Below are 23,585 nucleotides of genomic sequence, written 5' to 3'. Positions count from 1 at the left end.
CTTTAACATTCATGATTTCCCTCTGATTTTTCTTACAAATTGCTACATGATCTAACTGGAATTCCCCTAAATGAAAGTTAGGGGATATCCAAGTCAATTTCTTTTTGTGGTAGTGCCAAAAATTAGCTGACATTAATTTTAAATCAGCTGTGTGGTTAGCGGCACATGGCTGTGAGCTAACTTCCAGGAGATAGTGGGTTCGAGCCTCATTGTTGGCAGCCCTGAACATGGTTTTCCATGGTTTCCCCATTTTCACACCAGGCAAATGCTGGGGTTGTACCTAATTAAAGCTACGGCCACTTTCTTCGTACTTCTCGGCCTTTCCTATCCCATCATCGCCATAAGACCTCTCTGTGTCAGTGCGACGTAAAACATATTGTAAAAAAAAAATTTAATCAGAATTCTTGCAGAACCCAATTAATCTTTCTCCATTTTTAATGGTCCTCTGATTAGTTGGATAGAATCCCACAATTGTTCAGAACTTCATTTCCTTGCCAATTTGGGCATTAAAATCTCCAAAATATGATTTTGACGTGATACTTCAGAATTTTGGGTATAGCTTCCTCAAGTTGTTTCCAGAATTCGTCTACTTTCTGTGAATCTTTTTTGATTGTAGTAGTTTGTAGGTGCATGTGCGTTGACTTGTGTATAGGCTTTGTTTCCTGACTTAATTGAGAATAATGAAATTCTTTCAGAAGGAGACGTGGAGTTCAGTACTGAGTTTGTAAGATTTCTCCTCACTGCAAAAGCAGTACCAAACTGATCTGGCTAGTTAGAGAAGGAGATTGCTGGTTTACCATTGTAAATTCTGTAACTGTCTGAATCAAAATTATTTTCATCAGCATACCTGGTTTCTTGGAGTGCTAGAATTTAGACATTGAATTTATCTAGTATGTTTGTTAGTTGTTTTAGCTTTCCAGTCTTAAAAAGAGTATTGATGTTTAAGGTGCCAGTGAAATGTTTGTGCTTCGGGCAAAGAGATTTGGGAAGCTCTGATTCATTCCTGAATGATGTCCTCGGTCCCCCAGAATCTGATGACAGTAAAAGACTAGTATGAATACTAGGGCCTGGGGTAGTAGTGTCCTGAATTGACATTTCAATCATGCTAGTCATCATCATCATCATCATCATCATCATCATCATTTCCCTTTATCAAGTTGTAGCCGGGTAGGGACCCTCTTCGGAGGCAGCCCTACCCAGGGAGTGGCGCCCCTGCCTATGTGAGTCCCAGAGCACACTGACATCTGGTAACATCTGGTATGGGTCCCAGCTCAGGGTTACGAGTGAAGATCTCAACGGCATCTACGGCGGAGAAGGTGGACTTCAATACGGCGGAGATGGCGGAAGGGGCATACCTGTAGCGTCTGTACTCCAGAGGAGCGACTACAAAAAGCTTCTGTCTCCATGTTAGGGGCGGCCTAATTTTGAACCTGGCAGTAGGTATAAAATGCCTTTGGGTGTGGCGAGCCCATTGTAACAATAGCCTATATGGACAGAGCAGATATGGTGCCTCGGAAAATCATGCTAGTAAGTTGAAGAAAATGGTGAGATGGACTTTCGTCAACCTCATTTGTGCAATGAAGGTTTTGAGCCTTAGAGTTTGCCTCATGATATCTACCTGTACCTGTTTTTGGTCCACGAGAGGTATTTTATTTCCCGTAGACCCTCTGGGCAAATCCGGCGAGCCCCTCGATCTGCCACCTGGGACGCTAAAGGAACAGGAAGACCCCACGGGATTATTATTATTATTATTATTATTATTATTATTATTATTGTAACATACGAACTGAGAAATGTAAAATCTGTGCCAAGTCATTCAATAATTGTTGGAATGTTCTAAGCAGGTCCTGGAATTTGTTGCCGACTAATCTCTTATGCGGTGCATCATGCACATTGCTGACTTCGATTGCGGTGCCCTCATTACAGGAACACATATTTATTTATATATTTTTCATTTTTCGTTTTGCCTTTTTATTTTGTAATTTTTGGTAATTTGTTATGTTAATTTTTGTTTTAAAGTCTGTTTTCTTTTGTTCTGCATTAGCATTTGGTCTTTTTTAACCCTTTACATTGATTAATTAACATGATAAATTATTTCAAAATTCAGCATGGAAATAAATTTTTCTGCAGATGCTCAAGTACCTTTCTGACTAACATGCAAGGCAAAAGATGCAGCAGATATAATATTTTTCATTCAATAATATGCACGTTGTGATGGAAAGTGGTATCCAGAATATTGTTGATAGTATATAGGCTAGATGCTCAGTTGTTTCCCTAGATAAACAAGATTCAGGTGACATGCCTGCACATCTGACATATGATGCCTATTCACATTTGCATGGTAGTCAATGAAGATTTGTGTTAGTAACACCACTGTGAACTTGGAAAGCAAGTTTTATTTAAATACGTGCTGTACACAGTGTGAGTGTTATTCATCATCCGGTGTACATTGTGCGTGAGTTGTGAATCAAACATGCCTTTAAGGAGATGTAGGATGCATTGTTTGCAGCTTACTGAGTTTGAATGGAGCTATGTAATACAGTTACAATAAGGTGGATATTCTTTCCGTGATATTGCAAAAATTTGGCAGTGATGTATCCTCAGTGCTTCATTGTTGGCAATAATGGTTACTGCAAGATCCTGTCTGAATAAGACTGGGGTCTGTTCGCACAAGACCATAATGGTAATGGAAGAACTCTGTATTTGCTGCATATATATAATTCATTTTCTGCCAGATAATTTTACTCCCACATATTTCTGTTATTATTATTATTATTATTATTATTATTATTATTATTATTATTATTATTATTATTGTACCGGGCGGTACACCTCCACACCGTTTATTTAAAAGTTGCGCCAGTTGAAACTCCTCTTCTGGAGGAAGTCTGAACTTTATCTACGGTCTTAATTTCCAAATTTCTCAGAAGATGTCACTACCTGGAAATTTTTGAGTTTGTGAACTGTGTCATTTTCGACGTACTTTTGTCTTGCTTGTATTAAGAAGTGTGAACTTTCTCTTCTAGAGGACACTACTGAAGATCAACAATAGTGCACCCTAGTGCGGAGTCAAAGAACTATTTTGTTGGAGAAAATTTAATTTCAGGAGTTTGTTCGTTGTTAAATTTCTTTCTGTCATTGTTTAAGTTGGCAATATTTACCCCTTTCTTCCCCTTGTTTTGAATGTATCCAATCACGAATTTTTTCAATTAATTTCTGACCAATCTGGTGTATCTTTCCCCAACTTGTATCTGTTGCGGGGTCCTACCCAATAAAATCTTTGTGGGAGGGTGTTTTCTTTCCCCTAACGCCTAGAACTTTCTGCGAGAGTATTTAAACTGCTGATTTTAGGGTCTCCGGGCCACTTCTGTTCCATCTTTCAGTGTATTAAATACATAGCAGGAGGCGGGAAGCGCCTCTTTCCTCGGCAGCGGTCAACAATAAGGTAATGGCCGATTAATAAATTTTTTCTTTGCCAGCTCAGCAGTTTAACTTTCGGGGCAGGTTCTAAGCGTTCCCCTATGTAACCTTTTCCTAAAATGTAACTTCTCTTTTCTTCTATTCTCTTGTAAAGCGACATACTGGGATAGAGAGTGTTAACCCTCTCGAGCTCCCACTCACATTGTTTGAGGTGAACTTATTTTTAGCAACCTATTCTTCAGTAATGTAAGTTAGTAGTTCCTTAAGTCACCTCTGTAGTATGGGATTAGCCCTTGCATCAGTGGCCTTAGAGCCAAAATAGGTCTTAAAGACAAAGTGTATTAGGAGTGCAAGTTCGCCTCCTCTCAAATTGTGATTTTAGAGGTCATGTATTAACTTTCTTGTCATTTAACAGACCTCAGTAGATTGGGTATTTTGCTCCTGTGTATATGTCCTTTGAGGACGGCTTAAAGGTGGAGTTCGGAGTGGCCTATGATAGGCTTGTATTTTAAGGGGAAGTTGCCCTTTTTGAAAATTGTGTTTCTGCCTCAAGGAGGCTTTTGGATGTAATTGGAAGCCGGTGTTTCTGGCATGTTTGGGGGTTTTCGGCCCCTTTGTTGTATGGTGTTCATTGTAAGGTTGGGCTCATGGCTCAAGAATTATGTTTCTGACTTTTTGAAGCCCCAAATGGGGTACCTATGTAAATGTAATTGTCAATCGTGTTTCGGCTACTAAGTACCTGTTCAATTTGTTGTTACCTAATTTTGAAAAGAAAATATAACCTGGTTAAATTTTAAAATTAATTTCACTTTAGTAGCTTGAGACCCCTTCACCACCCAGCACCTTCTTTCATGCATAACTACCACCAAAACACGGTAACAATTATTATTATTATTCTTTGGAGACCCTTAATACTTTTATTTGCTCAATCTTGAGTTTAAGGGTAATGTGGAAAATGCACATATTATTTATTTTGTGTAAATATGTATTTTCCTTAAAATATTTGTTTATTTTCTCACACCATTTAGGTCAATTTTTGAGGAATTTTTGATCATTTTTAGTGTTTACTAGATTATCAAAATCTAGGCTCTTGTTGTAATTTGTATGTTCTTCTCACTGATCCACCAACCGGCTCCATGGCTAAATGCTTAGCATGCTGGCCTTTGGTCAAAGGGGTCCCAGGTTTGATTCTGGAAGGGTCAGGAATATTAACCATAATTGGTGTATGTGTCGCCTTCATCATCTTTTCATCCTCATCACAACACCCAGGTCATCTATGGGTGTCAAATGAAACGTCCTGCATCTGGGGAACCAAACTTGTCCTCAGACACTCCCGGCACCAAAACTCATACGCCATTTCCTTTCACTGGTCCACCTAGGAGTTTTCTTACATTTTATGGAGATTAATTTAGAGGAGGGTTCATCTTCAGACAAATTTGCACTCCATTAGCTTAACACTGGTAAATCTGTGTTGATTTAGTGTACAACTTTTGTTATTCCAGCATTTGACTGTCATGTTTCGAGAATGCTATTTTCTTCATTGTCGGCACTTTTGCACACTTCATGAATGGGAGAGTTAGATTATTTTATCTCATGGTACTGAATGTCAGCAAATGTTAAGTGAAATCAATAGGTTTTTTTTTTTTTTTTTTGTGCTTTATATAAACTGACATTCTGTAGTTGTGAAGGTCCACCAAACCTTTGCGAGCATTTTCTTTCTGGCAGTTTTTCTGTGTAGGGCACTAAATAGGGATACTTTGGTTAATGCCACTTGAATATAGGCATAAATTTGGAGAATGTTCCATCGTAATTACTATAGAGATATGTTAACTAAGGCACTAAAGTGACACTTAATGAATGTCTCATGTAGAGAGAAGCTGCAGAGAAGTACAGGGTTCCTCGACCTTACAGATCAAAGATAATAAGAAAAACCGAAAGAGCATAGGCAGGAGGAAATCATGCTAGTGGTTGTAATTTTGAAATCTGCTTGTTGGGGTTTCCTTTTACTGTTTATATTTTCAAAGGAATCCTATATATTGTAATATTTCTGGACATGTATATGCAAATGTGTACATCAGAAGTTATCTGATATATGGGGTTACTTTGGTCTTTTAATAAAGAATTACTTTCTAGTAATTTGTTTGAAGTTACATATTAAGATGTTTCATATACTGTAGATCCCCCAGCAGTAAAGACTGGAATAAGAGTAATTCAAGCAATTGTTTTTAGTGGTAAAAAAATACAAAACAAATTAAACTTTTTTAAATATTTGTGTTGCTTTAATTTTCCTTGGTAAATTTCGGATTCATAAGTTCAACTAGTCACTATTTTATGACAATTGTTTACTTTGAACCTTTTCACCAATATTAGCATATTTATGATTTGCTTCTGAGGAAGTTTCACTCTAGCTTTTATCTTTCATAAACCAAAAAGATGTCATCAGTCTGAACTGTGTGTATTAAGTCTGTTCATATTTTCTGAATTTAGATATGTAAGGTGATTCTTGACATTTTTCCCAATTCCTTTTTTCTTAGAAACGCATTTTCCCTAGTTCCTTAGTTTTTGCCCTTTGACAGTGTTCACCACCAATTTTCCCCCTTTACTGATTTTTTCTGTATATTTCTCCCAGTAGGAACAATAATAATTAACATAAAATCAACCTACATGTTTTATGATGTACAGTTTTTGTGCACGAAATATTCTACGTTAATGCCAGTAACTTTTAGTTATATATTCTACCCCAATGTGCATCCAGTCTTTGTCCTATTTATATGAGGGTTCGGGTATGAACTGACAAGGAAGGGTACCCAACTGTTGTTGTGCACATTTTGAATCTATATAGTGTGTGGAATAGACAATATTGAATTATGCATACCATGCAAATTACAGCTGCTGTGGTCAAGAAACATAGTAGCTACGAGCTGCCAAATATAGACTATGAGTACACATAAAGACACGAGTCATCGTGAAGATTAGTACAAACGTTGCTGAATGTTGTAGATGGGAGAGCAAATGCATTCAATAATGTTTAAATTCTGGAAGTAAAATATGTTACACCCATGGTAGTCAAGTGCAGAAGACATGAAGGCGAATAAGTAATCCATGGTCTAGAGTAAACTTCTTTTACAGTGAGCATATCAACAGAAGCCAAGCTGAATACAGTCTTCTTTGAAACATTCTTCTTCCAAACCACTCACAAAACAGATTAGAAGGTGCCTGAAATTATCCTGGATGTTGATCGTTGGAGCTACATTTGAAGGAAGCAAATCAGGTCAGTTGTTTGAATCTATTGCCGATAATTGGAAGTGCATGAATAATTGAATGTCAAGAAATTGTTCTTTTTGCTACACTTCAACTGTGGCCGATAACACTATCGCAGCTACCATACTTTTTAATGGACAGAGAAAGAAAACGTTTGCTGGTTGTATCAATCAATCCAGTACATTTAGCAGGGATAAGTCTCTTGTGCACTTCATCATCATCATCTGGAACTGTCTCATTGTATAGAGAATTGGCTTTGTTTGTTGTCCAAGAATCAACCAAAAGAAGAATTTGATCCATGCTATGCAAATCTGGCCATGGATAATACAAAGAATCTTTGCTCTTGTCGCTGCCACATAGTGCTGGACCACATTCTGAAGTCATCTCATTTTCTAGCTTTATCGCTGGGTCATCCCCAAACTCACTTTCAGTATCATCTTCATCTTCCATAAGAGTTCTATGCCCTTCAGCAAGAAAGTCTTAATCAAGTAGATGTTTTCTAATCTGTTTGAAAACTATGCCATCTACTCTAATGGGCATTTCCTCAGAAAAAAACGAAATCCACTTAACGACCATAGCTGGTTTCATTTTGTGACAGCCTATGCATACAACAAGTCACATTAACCTCTAATACGTAACTACCAGACCGGTTCCGTGTCTAAATTGTTCTTTGCACCACATACTCCCCTCCCCCTCCTACTTCCAGTGGTCCATAGCACATCAGTTTGCACCAAATGTTGTTTCTGATGTTCTGAAACATAAATAAACTGGTCTCGTTCAAAACTCAGCGACGACAGTTGAGTATGCTTCCTTGTGAAGTGAATGTTTTTATCAAATTTTCATGACTGGATGCTTAAAATTATACCGTACTATTCTCAAATTTAGAGCCTCCGTGGCTCAGGTGGCAGCACACCGGCCTCTCACCGCTGGGTTCCATGGTTCAAATCCCGGTCACTCCATGTGAGATTTGTGCTGGACAAAGCAGAGGTGGGACAGGTTTTTTCTTTGGGTATTCCTCTATGAACCATGTGACCTTGCTGTGGTGGGGAGGCTTGCATGTCCCAATGATGCAGATAGCCAAGCCGCAGGTGCAAATATATCGGATGGGTATCTGTTGAGAGACCAGACTAACGAATGGTTCATCAAAAGGGGGGGAGCAGCCTTTCGGAAGTGGCAATGGTGGCAGTCTAAATGATTGCCTGATATGGCCTTGTAATAATACTCAACATAGCTTAGCTGTGTTGATACTGCTACACAACTGAAAGCAACAGGAAACTACAGCTGTAACTAACTCCCGAGGACATGCAGCTCTCTCTCTGTATGAATGATGTACTGATGATGGCTTCTTCCTGGGTAAAATTTTCCGGAGGTAAACTAGTCCCCTGTTCAGATCTCCGGGTGGGGACTACACGAGAGGGGGCGATCATCAGGAAGATGGATACTGACATTCTGCGAGTCGGAGCGTGGAATGTTAGAAGTATGAATCGTTGTGGTAGATTAGAGAATCTGGAAAGGGAGAGGGATAGACTAAAGTTAGATGTAGTTGGTATAAGTGAAGTACGTTGGCAGGAAGAACAGGATTTTTGGTCAGGGAACTACCGAATTGTCAACACGAAATCAAACAGGGGAAATGCAGGATTTGGTTTAATAATGAATAAGAAAATAGGGCAGTGGGTAAGCTACTATGACCAGCATAGTGAAAGAATTATTGTCTTCAAGATAGACCCCAAACCAATGCCCACCACAATAGTGCAGGTCTATATGCCTACTAGTTCAGTGGATGGTGAGGAAATCGAAAGAATATATGAAGAGATAGGAGATTTAATTCAATATGTAAAAGGTGACAAGAATCTAATTGTAATGGGAGACTGGAATGCAGTGGTAGGCCAAGGAAGAGAAGGTATTACAGTAGGAGAATTCAGATTGGGACAAAGGAATGAAAGAGGAACTCGGCTGGTTGAATTCTGCACTGATCATAATGTAGTCCTTGCCAATACTTGGTTCAAACACCGCAAACAACGGCTGCAAAAAGATGGGATCTAGACACATTGAAAGAAAAGAGTGTGAGAGATTGTTTCAAGGAACATGTGGCACAAGGGCTAAATGAAAAGGCTGAAGGAAACACGAAAAGGAAGAGTTGATAGTCATGAAGAATGAAGTCAGTAGGGCTGCTGAAGAGATGTTAGGAAGGAAGAAAAAATCAACTAAGAATCAGTGGATAACTCAGGAGATACTAGACCTGATTGATGAACGACAAAAATACAAGAATGCTAGAAATGAAGAGGGCAGAAAAGAATACAGGCGATTAAAGAATCAAGTGGATAGAAAGTGCAAGGTAGCTAAGGAAGAATGGCTGAAGGAGAAGTGCAAGGTTGTCCAAGGTTGTATGGTCCTGGGAAAGGTAGATGCTGCATACAGGAAAATCAAGGAAACCTTTGGAGAAAGGAAATCTAGATGTATGAATATTAAGAGCTCAGATGGAAAGCCACTTCTAAGGAAAGAAGAAAAAGCAGAAAGATAGCAAGAACATATCCAGCAGTTGTATCTGGGTAAAGATGTAGATAATTTGGTTCTGGAACAAGAAGAGGGTGTTGATGCTGATGAAATGGGAGACCCAGTTTTGAGGTCAGAGTTTGACAGAGCTGTGAGAAATCTAAATATGAACAAACACCTGGAATTGATGACATTTCCTCTGAATTACTGACTGCCTTAGGAGAAAGCAGCATGGCAAGGTTATTCCATTTAGTTGTAAGATGCATGAGACAGGAGAAGTCCCATCCGATTTTCGGAAGAATGTTGTTATTCCTATTCGCAAGAAAGCCGGTGCTGACAGGTGTGAAAAGTACCACACCATTAGTTTAGTATCTTATGCCTGCAAAATTTTAACATGTATTATTTACAGAAGAATGGAAAAACAAGTTGAAGCTGAGTTGGGAGAAGATCAGTTTGGCTTCAGAAGAAATGTAGGAACACGTGAAGCAATCCTGACTTTACGTCTGATCTTAGAGGATTGATTCAAGAAGGACAAGCCTACGTACATGACATTTGTTGATCTAGAAAAGGCATTCAATAATGTTGATTGAACCAATCTGTTTAAGATTCTGAAGGTGATTGGGATCAGATACCAAGAACGAAGAATTATCTACAGTCTGTATAAAAATCAGTCTGCAGTGATAAGAATTGAGGGCTTAGAAAAAGAAGCAGCAATCCAGAAGGGAGTGAGGCAAGACTGCAGTTTGTCCCCCCTCCTTTTCAGTGTTTACATAGAACAGCCAGTAAAGGAAATCAAAGAGGAATTTGGAAAGGGAATCACAATTTAAGGAGTGGAAATCAAAACCTTGAGATTTGCTGATGATATTGTTATTTTATCTGAGACTGCAGAAGATCTCGAGAAGCTGCTGATGGTATGGACGATGTCTTGCGTAAGGAGTACAAGATGAATATAAATGAGTCCAAAACAAAAGTAATGGGGTGCAGTCGAACGAAGGCAGGTGATGCAGGAAATATTAGATTAGCAAATGAAGTCTTAAAGGAAGTAGATGAATATTGTTACTTGGGTAGTAAAATAACAAACAATGGCAGAAGGAGGACATAAAATGCAGACCTGCACAAGCAAGGAAGAGCTTTCTTAAGAAAAGAAACCGCCCACTTCAAACATTGATATAGGAATTAGAAAGATGTTTTTGAAGACTTTCGTGTGGAACGTGGCGTTGTATGGAAGTGAAACAAGGATGATAACTAGCTCAGAAAGAAAGAGAATAGAAGCTTTTGAAATGTGGTGTTACAGATGAATGCTGAAGGTGAGATGGATAGACCGAATCATGAATGAATTAAGAGATACTGAATCGATTTGGCTATATTTGACGAGAAGAAAAAAGATAGAACGATAGGACACATCTTAAAACACCCAGGACTTGTTCAGTTGGTTTTTGAAGGATGTGTGGGTGGTAAGAATGGTAGGGGTAGACCAAGGTATGAATATTACAAGCAGATTAGAGCAGATGTAGGATGCAGTAGTTACGTAGAAATGAAAAGGTTAGCACAGGACAGGGTGGCATGGAGGGCTGCATAAAACCAGTCTATGGACTGATGACTCAACACCACTTCAGTTTTCCCTGTCATCTTTCACTCCAGCAGCACTCTCCAATATCATTTCATTTCATTAATCCTTCATTAATCAATGCCCAAAAAGAGTGTGACAGGCTGCTAGAAAGGCTCTTCATTCATTCCATTCCATTCCTGACCCGGTCAAATGACTGGAGACAGGCTGTGGATTTTCTTTTTCAAATAATCATAAACCCTACTTTCTTCTTTTCATTTCATATTTTTTGAACCGTACGACAGACTCTTTTTACCCAGAAAATACACACTGATTGGCTAAAAGTCAAGGAAAGGAGTGTCCCATTAGAAAATGTGGCATGAATAACCACTGAGCGTTGAGGATAGCTGTGGCATAGCTGAACAGTCTGTCATAGACACCAGTTGCAACACATCGCGAGTTAACCGACCTTCACTTTACAAAGGAAATTTTGTATGTCTTCTATTCAATACATACACATCTCCATCTTTAGATGGAGTAATATTAGCCATACATGTTTCAATTCATAATTTAATTGTAACACACTGCATCTTTTAGATTAAAGAGGTTCTCAACCTCGCCATAATCACTTATTGTTTTAATTCAATCATGTCTCATTTGTTTTCATTCTTTTCTTCATTGTATTTTATCATTTATTTTAGCACCAATTATGTAAAAATTTTAATATTTTTCGCACTGAGGATGGCTCAAACAAGTTGAAACATGTATGACTAATATTACTCTATCTGAAGATGGAGATGTGCATGTATTGAGTAGGAGGACATATTAAATTTCCTTTGTAAAGTGAAAACGATCAGTATGGAATGATTTTAATATCTTGTAATAATTAACCAACTTTGAACATGGGATGAATATTTGTCGTTGCATTGCGTAGATTTAATGTGAATTCTGGTTTCTAAGGTCAACCGTGTCGAGGGTGGATCTTCAATATCGCAGGGAGAATGTTACCACCCATATAAACCGCTGCGTGGTAAGAGCACGGGTGTTTCACGAACGGACATCACGTTTGCTCTGCAGAACCATACTGGGCGCTCGATGGGCTACTGTGAGTCAGATCACTGACCAGTTGAATGTTGGGAATGAGGAACCCATTTCTACTAGGACTGTAAGGAGGCAACTGCACCGCATATGCTTCACCAGCTGATGACCAACTCGTGTGCCTTTCCTGGCACCTTGACACAGAGCTCAATGTCGTCCATGGGCCTGTGATCATCAGCAGTGAACCATGGAGCAGAGGCGGCATGTTGTATGGTCCGCTGAATCCCAGTTCCAGTTGCATTGTGCTGAAAGGCGTTTTACTGTGTGTCATTTGCCCCATGAAGCTATGGGTCCTGCGTGGCAACAAGGATGTTTCCAGGCGGGAGGTGGCTCAATTCTGGTCTGGGCAGCATTCTCATGGTCACAATTAGGCCTCATTTTCCCCTTGCAAGGAGCGCTGACAGGTGGACGTATTGTGGACATTCTTTCAGACCATCTGCATTCCTTTCTGGCCCTAGAGTACGTTGATGGAGATGTGATGTTCCAACTAGAGAATGTGCCATGTCTCTGCTCTGTGGTGTTGGAGGGGTACTCCAGTGAAGGTATGACCATGGACTGATCCTCCAAATCCCCCAATCGTAATCCAGTTGAGCATTTATGGAATGCTTTCAATGCTGGTGGTACGCTTCATAAACCCTGCAACAACTACACAAGACCAGTTCTGGGTAGCAGTGCAAGACATATGGGTCCAGATCACTCCAGAACAATTCCAACACCTTGTAGAGTCAATGTCTCACCTAATTGCTGCAGTTTTGAGGGCTTGCAGAGGTGCAACTTGTTATTAACATCACATTCAGTGTCTTCCCATGACTATTGGCCACTCAGTGTAGCTTGGAACTTCCATCATTTTATGATCGGAAGGTCTGTAGATACATATCACTGACTACAGAAATGCACTTTTTATAATACCATGATATTGGATAAACTACCAAATCTTAAATAATGATAATGACTAGTAGAGAGGCTGGGAGAGAATGGGATGTCTTGATTTCAGACACAAACAGTGCTGGAATCTGTTTTGAAAAGTTGGTTACCAGTAGTAATACATCTCACTCATCATTGGTACTTCCTGTTGAGAGATTTTTGTATATTGTGGCATTTGAATTAGAAGAGGTACAAAATAAAAAACTGCATGCCAACAGGGCAGCAGAAATACACTTAGGACCATCATCTGGAGAAAAATTAACTTGCCATTGATGGAGAGAATTTCTAGGGTAGTGAGGATTTTTTTCATCAGCATTAGGCATGACAGTGAAAATGAATATATTTAGGAATAAAAATGAGTTGCTGGGTTTCATTTCATTTTACAGTGTAATGTTTTGTGTAAATGCCCAAAGTATAAAATTCCCTGATAAACGTTTCAGTGATCAATGCATTTAAATACTTTTTCCTTAATTTTCTGTTCTAAAATCGAGGCACATCGAATGGTCTGAATTGACTTCTGGTCTGAAAAATGTGGTATATTTTATTCCAGTACAACAGATTTTATCCTGTCCTGATGCCAAATCCACTTCATTTGAGGTTGCAATTTTATTGGTTATACAATGGATACCTGCATGAGGGCTGTCTCAGTATCCACTTTGGGTTTTTTTTTTTGTTATTCTTTTCGTGTAATGTACAAAGAGAGATGTAGCTTGTGGATAATACTTGTAATAATTAATACTTGTGTGGTTATGTTTTAAGCTCTGTTCACTTATGAAAGAGATCGTCATCATCATCATCATCCATTTCCTGAGTTAACCCCTTGCTATGTTGGGATGTTTGTGGCATCTTTCAGTCTTCTTCTATCCGTCCAACATTGTTCCTCTTTAACTGTGTTCCAATCCAGGTTTCTTCTAATGATGCTATTATTTATCCTTTCCAACCACCTGAGTATGCAGCTCTTTGTTGCCTCCCCTCCTTCTGTCTGTGCTTCCATCATCCACTTCACCTCCTTCCCTCTTCCAACTCCTTAACAGGTCCAAAACATGTAAGTTTATTCCTCTCCATTCTCTCAAAAACCTTTTCCATTCTAACTTTGTTCCTGACATCCTTATTTCTTACTCTGTCCTTTTTATGTTTCCTATCATCTTAAATATTTCATTTCACTGCCTTGGATTACATTCTCCTACCATTTAGCTTCGTCCAGGTCTCTGCTACACATGTCAGTCTTAGGTAGAAGTACATCTTATACATCATTGGTACTTCCTTCCCCCATACCAAGTATCTCACACTCAGGTAGAATGCATTTCCCTTGTGACATAACAACCGGACACTGTGACAGTAACACAGATGATGTTAACAGTATGCAGGCGGAAGTCACAGCACCTAAAACAATGAGACTAGGAAGCGTGGGAATCCAGGCAGAATCAGGGTCTAAAGGACCAAACAGTGGGTGGATCAGGTAACAGCAAAGGACAAGGAGAGCTCACATTAAAGAACACATGTCATAGTGGAAAATAAATAAATATAATAACATTGAATATTGAAATCTGATGAAAATAAATTTAATCTTGTTAAATTAACTCTTGAAAATAAAGAAACATGCTTAACATAATATAATTTTTTGATGTTCAGTAATAATGGGGTATACTGTAGTATACCAGTGTAACGTAAGAAATGGTGCACTATATTATTTCTAACCATTTTTAAGAACCTTGTAAAAGGGGAAGGTACCTTGAATAAATTAAAAAAATCACCAGGCAAAAGAATAAATTAATGATAAATAAAAATTTAAATATGAGGAAATCCTTTGTACATGGAGGAATATCTTTAAAACAAATAAATTTTCTTAAATAAGTAACTCTGTAAAATATGTTTGACCAACTTGTGTATAACTAACATCTCACATACCCTTTTCTTGTGTAATTATTTACAGTACTGCATCCGGTTATACCTAACTCTTCTGTTTGCACATTAATGACAATGTTGAAAGTTATCATTGAGATCTCATTTTGTTCCATGGATATCCATTTCCGACCTGACCTTTAGAGTTTCCAAGTAGAACACTGAAGTACATTAATTGAAATATATATTGAAAATCTTCAAAATAGAAACCAGGAAAATAATAATGCAAAACAAAATGAGAAATTTCCCAAAGGGGGAGAAATGAAGTGATCTGTGATTGCAGAAGGGAACTGAGGAGGCTTAAAATACAATAAGTATGTATCAGCACAAGATTTGACATAATCACAAATAAAAAAATAAGAAGTTGCAAAATTCACATGAAGGATAAATATTAAATAATTAAATTAAACATTAATGTGACCATTGTTCTTTTAAAATACAACTGGATCCACACCAAACCATTAATTGAATTTTTACCACAGCAACATAACAATAAGAAATTCTGAGTCACAAGCATCTATCTCGAATGATGCCTAATAGACTATTACATAGATAATCATTACATAACATTTTCTTATCAGACTATCGAAGGCAAAACAATGACATACGGTCTCAAGACATGATGTAATAATAACAATGCCCAAAGGGAAAGCTACTACATGAGAATTAATAGGACAAAAATAAATATTAAGAATGCACACCCAAAAGATAAATTATTAGTATCGTAAGAGCCCTATTCAAATGAAAATATTTAGAATCGACTAAGGAATAATTTTTGCATTTTTATAATAAATATTACTACAATAGGTGTGGCCTCAGCAGCTAATAAACTATTGCTGAAGGTTTGGGATTTCCATACAATGCTTGGCATGCCATGAAATTTTTATATACACCAAGATCGTATAATAATTATATTTTTACATCCATAGGAGCCTGGGAAGCCTTAGGCATATTACACCACAAGTTCAGAATTCCCTCCAACTTTAATAATTTCCATCAGAAAATCTTAACAACACGAGCATGTTATTATTATTGTTGTTACTTAAAAAAATATAAGTATCCATATATTCACAAAGGTATCATTATTACCAGTTCTAAAATAATATTTTGTGGATAAAATCTTAACTGCTGAAGGAATTTAGTTGAAATTAATGTGGATACATCTAGCAAAAATGAATTATTTGTCGACAAATGGCAAAATCTTGAATTTAATTTGGTCTTCAAGAGTGCATAGATGCTTATAATAAAAGGTTTCTTGCACAATGGCACATTATTGTCATGGCATAGTTAACTTAGGCAAGGAGTACCACTCATGGTTAGAATGTCAGTAATAATAAATGCACTCGAAAAATTGAACAGCTACACTTGCCAACTTGTGTAATATAATTCAAAATCAGTAATTGACATACAACTCAAACTTCATATAAATGGTCTTGTAGCGAAATTTCAGTATGAAGTAGATTGACTGACTTAGTCACACCAGATATCACATTCAAAAACAAACTCATTAACACTACCTACCATATAAGGAAGAATTAATTAAATGAATTCAATGTAGAGCGCATTGAAGTTGTCCATTTTGGTGGTCGTAGATCATTCTTTCTAACCAAAAGGGCTAGAAGTCAGAAACATAGAACTGCGTCCATCAAGGTAGACAGATGGCAGCAATGTCCCAAAGTTCACATAGTCCACCAGAGCAAGTGGCAGAAATGGTAGAACGTCAATGAGTAGTGGCCAATAGTAATGTAAAGGGAATATGTACACATTTATCAGTCGTAATTGTTAATGGCAGCCATTACAAGATATTATGAGATTCCTGTCCAATTTGATGTGATGGGTTTCCACTAAGATGATTTTAACAGCGATTTCAAACTGTTTTGTGATTTTTATAAACCATTAATTTGTAAACTATGAGGTCCACAACCTCACCATGTGCTACTATTTTCCATCTACATCTTTTGTTTTCTCATTCCCTTGTTTCTTAGGTTAACGCAATTTTTAGTATCAATTATTATTTCAAATTAACACCTGTTTCACTGAATTTTGTCACAAGTTGTGTTTTGCTCTGCATATTGATGTAAATATTGTATATTTGTGCTAATTTTGTTTCCGTATAGGCTCTCTTTTGTTTGTTTTTTCATTTGCGCTTTCATTATGTTTTTTAGCATTTTTTCAACTCATATTATGTAAATTATTCCAACCCCCCTAATTTTTTTCACTGAAGATGGCTCAAACGAGCCGAAACATGTCTGATCTTGTTTACTCTGTCTAATGACGGAATATATGATGTATTGATTAGGAGGATACTTTCATTTTTCGCCATTGTAAAGTGAAAATGGCAGCCAATCGCTGTACAATAGTCAATGGCACATTATTGTCATGGCATAGTTAACTTAGGCGAGGAGTACCTCTTATGGTTAGAATGTCAGTAATAATAAATTCACTCAAAAAATTGATCATGATCTCCAGCCCTGAATCCTGCATCAGTTTAGCTCCCAATTACTTGAAGCACTTCACAATTTCAAGGTTTTGAAAATTCCTTTCCCTTTCCTTCTTCTCTAGTCAGCACCGTTATCTTAATCATTCTCTTGCCAATATTCATTCCATAAATTTCAACAATCTCATTCATTATGTTGAGTTGCCCTGTTACTTCCTCTCTGTTTGCTCTTCACACCAGAGTGTTATATTCAGCTCCTTGTCCCCATATTTTACCTTTGTTTCCTTCCCACTGATGATAGCATTATAGGTTTGATAATATGCAAATACTTTTGGGATAAACTGGTAGTAAAACTGTGTGTGGTGGGATACGAAATCTTCTGCAGACATTAAGGAGGACATATTGGTGGAACAAATTAAAGTGCATAATAGAAAAAGTTGTCTTTGGAAAATTGATCGGGAAAACTTTCTAGGAATGATGGCAAGCAAGTCATCAACCTGGAGAGCTTGGTCAGGATGGCAATCACCGGACAAGTTGGCCGTGCGGTTAGGGACGTGCGGCTATGACCTTGCATCTGGAGAATAGTGGGTTTGAATCCCACTGTCGACAGCCCTGAAGATGGTTTTCCATGGTTTCCCATTTTTACACCGAGCAAATGCTGGGGCTGTACCTTAATTAAGGCCATGGCCACTTCCTTCCCACTCCCAAGCCTTTACTATCACACCATCGCCATAAGATGGCCACTTCCTTCCCACTCCCAAGCCTTTCCTATCACACCATCGCCATAAGACCTATCTGTGTCGGTGCAACGTAGAACCACAAAAAAAAAAAAAGGATGAAACCCATTACATGCTTCGTGATTATTAGACACCTCTTTGCAATGGAAAGAATTGAAAAGTGACAAATCAGGTCATGAATAGAGAGACTGGAATAATACGACGGGCACGTAATATGATAGGTTAAATAGAATAGCTAGTCAGTGTTTGAAACATGCTGCTCCAGCATGGTTTTCAAAATGCCTTACCAGTGTTTCACTGAATAGGTATCAAACTGTTACTATATGTGTTTCCGACATTTATCAATAGAGGTCAGCCCCTCTGTCAAGAGCATTGATGATCTTGTCTTGACTAAGTCTTTTAACTATCTTCTCTTTGATAATTATTTTTTTCTGATGATGGGGAAGAATAATTATATGGAGCCCTCACACAAAGGAGTGATGTCGTTACTTTTCAAATGGATGTATTTTAGATTTAAAACCGTGCTAAATCACTGCATGATTAACGTGTTCTGAAGATTGATATTGAGGGTATCGTACCATTTTTGATTTGTATCTTTGGTGTATGATCTGTCTTCCTTTTCTTCTCTTTTTTATTTTCGCTGACCGAAAACCCGTCTTAATACTCGGGGAAGAGAATGGCATGTGTTTGTGTGCATTGTTGATATAATTGTGGTGCATCTAAATCTGAGCCTCTGTCTATTTTAATGAGCTTTTCAACAAAACGTCTTTGCCCCCGGTAGGAATTATGGTTTGTGTGTCGACCGGAAGATTTATTTTGGCTGTACACAGCGATGTTTGTAGATGATCTGCGATTGGCCTTGAGGCCACGACATGTGCCACTGACATCTGTGATGAGTGGAATTGTTTGGCCGCTATTGACGTCTGTCCTTATTGATTTTTTGTTATATTGCGCTCTACGAGTTGGCCAGATTTGCCTATTAGCACCAGTTATCACTGTTATCTGCCGTTAAGGCGTTTTGTTCGTATGGCTGAATGAATGAGTAAATGAATGAGCCGAGTATTTAGATGAAGTTTCGGTCTATTGAATTTACATTTAACTGTTCTTTATTGCCCCTTTTCTCTCGGTTGCTATCTCTTCTATTTATTTAGTGTGCGCCCCGATCTTTTTCGACCTGGACGTCGCCATGTTGATTAATTTCCTTCTTGGCCGCACGCTGGCCCGTGTTTATCTGATTGATTAATTTTCCGTTCTTTACCCGATGTATCTTTTTCTCTTTGCCCGCTGGGGTTATCTTTTCCTGGGTCGACCCCTTTTTATTGTGCTCCTTGATGTGTGGGAACCTAATGAAAAGAGATCGTGGTATTGTTTAAAAAAATGAAAGAAGAAAAGGAATGTTATTAAAAAGAGAAAAGTAAGGGTGAAATGGATAAGGTACTCCCGACTTGTAATTTAGTATAGACCCTCAATAAATGGGAGCAATCGATTTAAGGCCTAGCCTAAAACTGTTCTCTTCGCAAATGTTGTATGCAAAGTCGTCAAGAGTAAAAATGCTAAGATCCCTTGCGTAATTATGCAACTGTGCATGTGTGTATTTATGAGTTCAGGATATCACAATTGATTGTCATTTGGGCTAACCCATATACGTATGTATTACTCAATTATGATCTTATATTTTCCTTTTCCAATTAATTATCTAATCAACGTTGAGTTTAAATAAACTATCATTTATCACTTACCTGGATTTTGACTCAAAGTAGTGTTAGTTTAAGCTTGTACTGATTTAGGTGAGTAACATCTCCAGTTCAGGGCAGAGTTATTCGCCCTTCCTGGTCGCGCTTCACTTGTAGTTTCCTCTTTTATCCTTGTTGTTGTCTATGTATTTATGTCAGATTGAGGGTGGGTGTGGCTCATGTTGAAAGAGCAACAATGGAATGTGAAGGATGGTATTTTGTAAGGATGTGGAGATTTTTCTCATCCTTTCAAGTTTCTTCTTTCCTGTTGCTACTTCATCTAATTTTACCCTGTTCTTTTTTCTTCCTATTGATGTTTCTTTTTCTATATATAATTATTACTTAATTTAACACTTGTTTTTTCTCTCAATTTCTTATAATTTTTACTTTGGAAGTTATACTATTGATAATTTCATTGTGTCAATATGAAATGTATTTTTTCATCTGTTCCATATTTGTACATTTTTGTACTTCACCTCTTTACTCTCCTTATTTCTTACTTACAGCCTTCTGCAGACGTTAAGGAAGAAATATTGGTAGAACAAGATGAAGTTGAACTGACAGTCCCAAACATTAAAGAGGTAAAAAAGTAAGTACACCACTAACCCTACACAATATGGAAAATAAACTCTAATATCTTAAAAATCTAGTCAACTGAAGTAAATGAAATGTTCAGAAACTTTGTGAACATGTTTAATCTCTTTCTAGATATACTTTTATTGGATACATTCCTGCGTAAAATATCTGTGGTAAACCAAAATATTTCCAAAATAAAAAATGTCCTCATTCCATCTGTGTTACTTCAACTTTTGTCATCATGTTTTATCATCTTAAATGACATGTACATCTTTTTTCCCCAAGGCTTTCTCAATTTTCTAAGATTTATTATTCCTTTTATACACCAATAAAACACAAAGGAAGCTATGTTCATCGATTGTAAACCGAACCTACAGACTCAATATTGTTTGATTTCACAATATATTATAAATAATATAGGTATTTTAAGAATTGTAATTAACCACAAAAATGTCTAATTTAAAGCTTCATTATATTATATTTGATCATGTCTTCCTTCGTGGCATAGGTACCTCATAGTTTGTGATCCATAGGAATTGTTGAGTGGCCTAGTAAGTGATCCTGAGTGTCAGAATACTGGTTGCAATAGAATAGGAGAAAGGAACAGCATCTCAGACATTTTGTGAGTCATGGCTCTGACCTATGCCAGTAACTGAGTCACTCTTCCATTCCTTTTATAAGCGAGGGGCTCTTTTGAAGCTACTTTGTGATCAAAATGGAATTCGAAATAAGCTATCAATATTAATGGCACTTATGGAAGAAGGAAAATATACCTGACTGAGTCAGCAAAGAGGATGAATCTGTACGTCTCAGGCATTTATGATATTTGACAAAGGGTAAGGAACGAGGAAGAGATAGGAGATTACACAGTATTCTTGATGGGTATTTTAAAGAAAAGGGCAAACTGTAGTGTAGGACTGTTCATCAGGAATACTGTTGCAGGCAACATAGTTTCTGTTAAGCTTGTATATGAGCAAAAGATGTGGGTAGTTTCAGCCGTGGGATGAATTAGAATTCTTTGTTTGAGTGTGCAGATGAGGATGAAATTGACAATTTTCTTGAAGCATGGGTAACATCGTAGTCATAGTTAACAATCAACAAAATCAGGATACACTGGGGACAATTCATGCAACCAGGTAGGATCCTGCCTCCATACAGCAAGAAGCACTTGTAAGATGACAAGTGCTTAACAATGGACGCAGTTTTACTGTGGCCCAGCAGAAAAGACAGTTTTTGTTTCCACAGTGACCACACGAGTAATATTATCACAACCAGTCGGGGTTTGCTTCTGAAGCACTTGTAACATGAATGGATCACACTACGAATAAATGTTTTCCCATGTGGAATCCAGAATCTGCTACGCAAAGAAAACAGTACAGTCTGAGGGTAAAACACCTCGACAAGTGGTCAGCTGGATTGCTGTGGATAAGTGCACGTCTCCAATCTAAGACAGAAGTATGAGACTGAATTTCTGCAATTCGATTAGGAACGAAGATTTTCCAATGTAACCAACATAAAACTATCGTGCTGTCAGTCCAGCATTCATTGGTGTATTCCTGAGGATGGAACATGCAATTTCATAGATTCAGTGACTTTACTCCTGAGATAAGAAAGCAGTAGAACAGCACAAAGCTCTAAGTGGGTAATAGTTAGCTGTTTCAATGGAGCAGCTTTTGATTTGGAAGTCAACTGGATCACTGATATCTCATTATCATCATATACTGTCCTAACATACATCTGTCCGTTAGATCATCAGCCCAGAGGCTGGTTGGATCCTCAAATAGCATCACCAAAGGCTATGCAGTTATAGGGAAACCACAAAAACCAATGGCAGTACCAAAATGAGGCATACTAGGCAAGATGAGGAGTGAGGTAGTTTGCCATTGCTTTCCTCACTGGGCCTAACATACATACATACAAGCACAATAGGCAGCTCCTGAAGCATCAGAAAAGCCATGGATTTTAACAGCCTTAAGTTTTGTAAAGGGCATTACATTTCTTTGCACTCTGAGTTCATTAAGCAAGGGGAGCTTGCTGTAAATATCTTTCTAAATTTCAATAATTTCAGATGAAGTTTCTAACAGATCATCCCAATTCTATTTTCAATTGCCAAAGAGACTGCTGGATAAGTTTGCACTTGACCACTATACATCCTAACAATCTAAGGGGATCAAATATTTAAGCAATTATAGTGAGAATGCTACTCGTAGTGACTTCCTTAGGTGCTTTCTTCAAATTTATTTGAAACTTTAACTCATCACAGTTAGGATGCCACACAATATCTAGTGTTTCAATAGCTTCATTCTTAGTGAGGCTACAAGGTAGCAAAATTTCTCTATCCTCTGCAGGGTCATTGAGAAGAGCTTCTGGACAATTAGACATCCGCTTGCTAAGATGAAAATGTGCACTATCAAGCATGGAAGAAATCTCTGATTGAAGTTCCTTAGCTTCTTCAGTTGTGCTAGTACCTGTCAGTATGTTAACAAGACCGAATGATCTCTGATGCAGTGAGGCGGGATTCTTTGTATTCTTCAGCATTAATAGGGACACAACTTGTAGTCTATGTAATCCATGATCTCTTCATCAGTAGTAGTTGTATCATTCAGAATAATATCATGAGGAATAATCCAAATGGAACGTTTAATTTCTGGTGCTGGAAGTGGACTTGTGATTGTGTTCCCAACTACACAGTTCAGCTTCAATGTATAACCTGAGACATTAGAGAATGAAACAGGGTTACAAATAGAGCTTACAGGCGACACATTGTCTTTGCCTTTACCAACAATCTGTAGACAATAAGCCCTTGTGTGGATGCCAAGCTTCTTGACAATCTCAGAAGTTGCAAAGTGTAACTGACACACAGAATCCAGGTAAGCTTTAACTTGTACAGCCTCTCCTGAACTGTCTTTCACCCCTACATAAGCTTTGCTCAGCAAAATATTGGAGCCTAATCCTGAAACAACCCTCATAGTGTGCGTAAAACAATTACAGAACTTGTATTATTATTATTATTATTATTATTATTATTATTGTTGGGAGTCTTTTGTTCCTTGTGAACCAATAAGTTGTGGGGTCCGTTGCATTGGGGGCACTTGTCTTATTTTCCCTCACAAACTTATGACAGTGATCAGTGTTAGCTTGTTTGAACTTTCTACAATCCAAAATGTTATGATTATCAAATTTACAAAATCTACAATTCAAGGCGGTACTTATGTTGGTAATATGAAGTGCCTTTAGGTTGGATTTTGGCTCTCATTTCTGTTCAATAACAAGTGTGTTGGATTCTGTCAGCTCTAATGTGTGATATATTCTTTGTAAGAAATCTATCAAATTATTCAGTGTAAGGATATCAGTGGAGGCATATTTTGTTTTCTGTTGACTTGTATGGTTGGACTTGATTGTATTTAGAATCAGTTCCTGTACCAAAATTTTATGAAGTGCAACTTGACCTGTAAATT

At 37.7% G+C, this 23,585-nt stretch overlaps 1 protein-coding gene across 1 annotated transcript in view; it reads left to right on the top strand.

Annotated features, from left to right (window-relative positions):
• LOC136874706 (zinc finger protein 722) overlaps positions 1-23,585 on the top strand; it is an 82,790-nt gene that overhangs the window by 30,460 nt on the left and 28,745 nt on the right. The window contains exon 4 of the mRNA XM_067148355.2: positions 20,058-20,140. Coding sequence (XP_067004456.2) covers positions 20,058-20,140 — 83 coding nt within the window. The remainder of the gene's footprint in view (positions 1-20,057; positions 20,141-23,585) is intronic.

This window comes from Anabrus simplex, chromosome 5 (assembly GCF_040414725.1).
Source record: "Anabrus simplex isolate iqAnaSimp1 chromosome 5, ASM4041472v1, whole genome shotgun sequence".
NCBI classification, from domain to species: Eukaryota; Metazoa; Arthropoda; class Insecta; order Orthoptera; family Tettigoniidae; genus Anabrus; species Anabrus simplex.
Note: the sequence above shows the minus strand (reverse complement) of the source record. Positions and strands in the feature narration are given on the sequence as shown.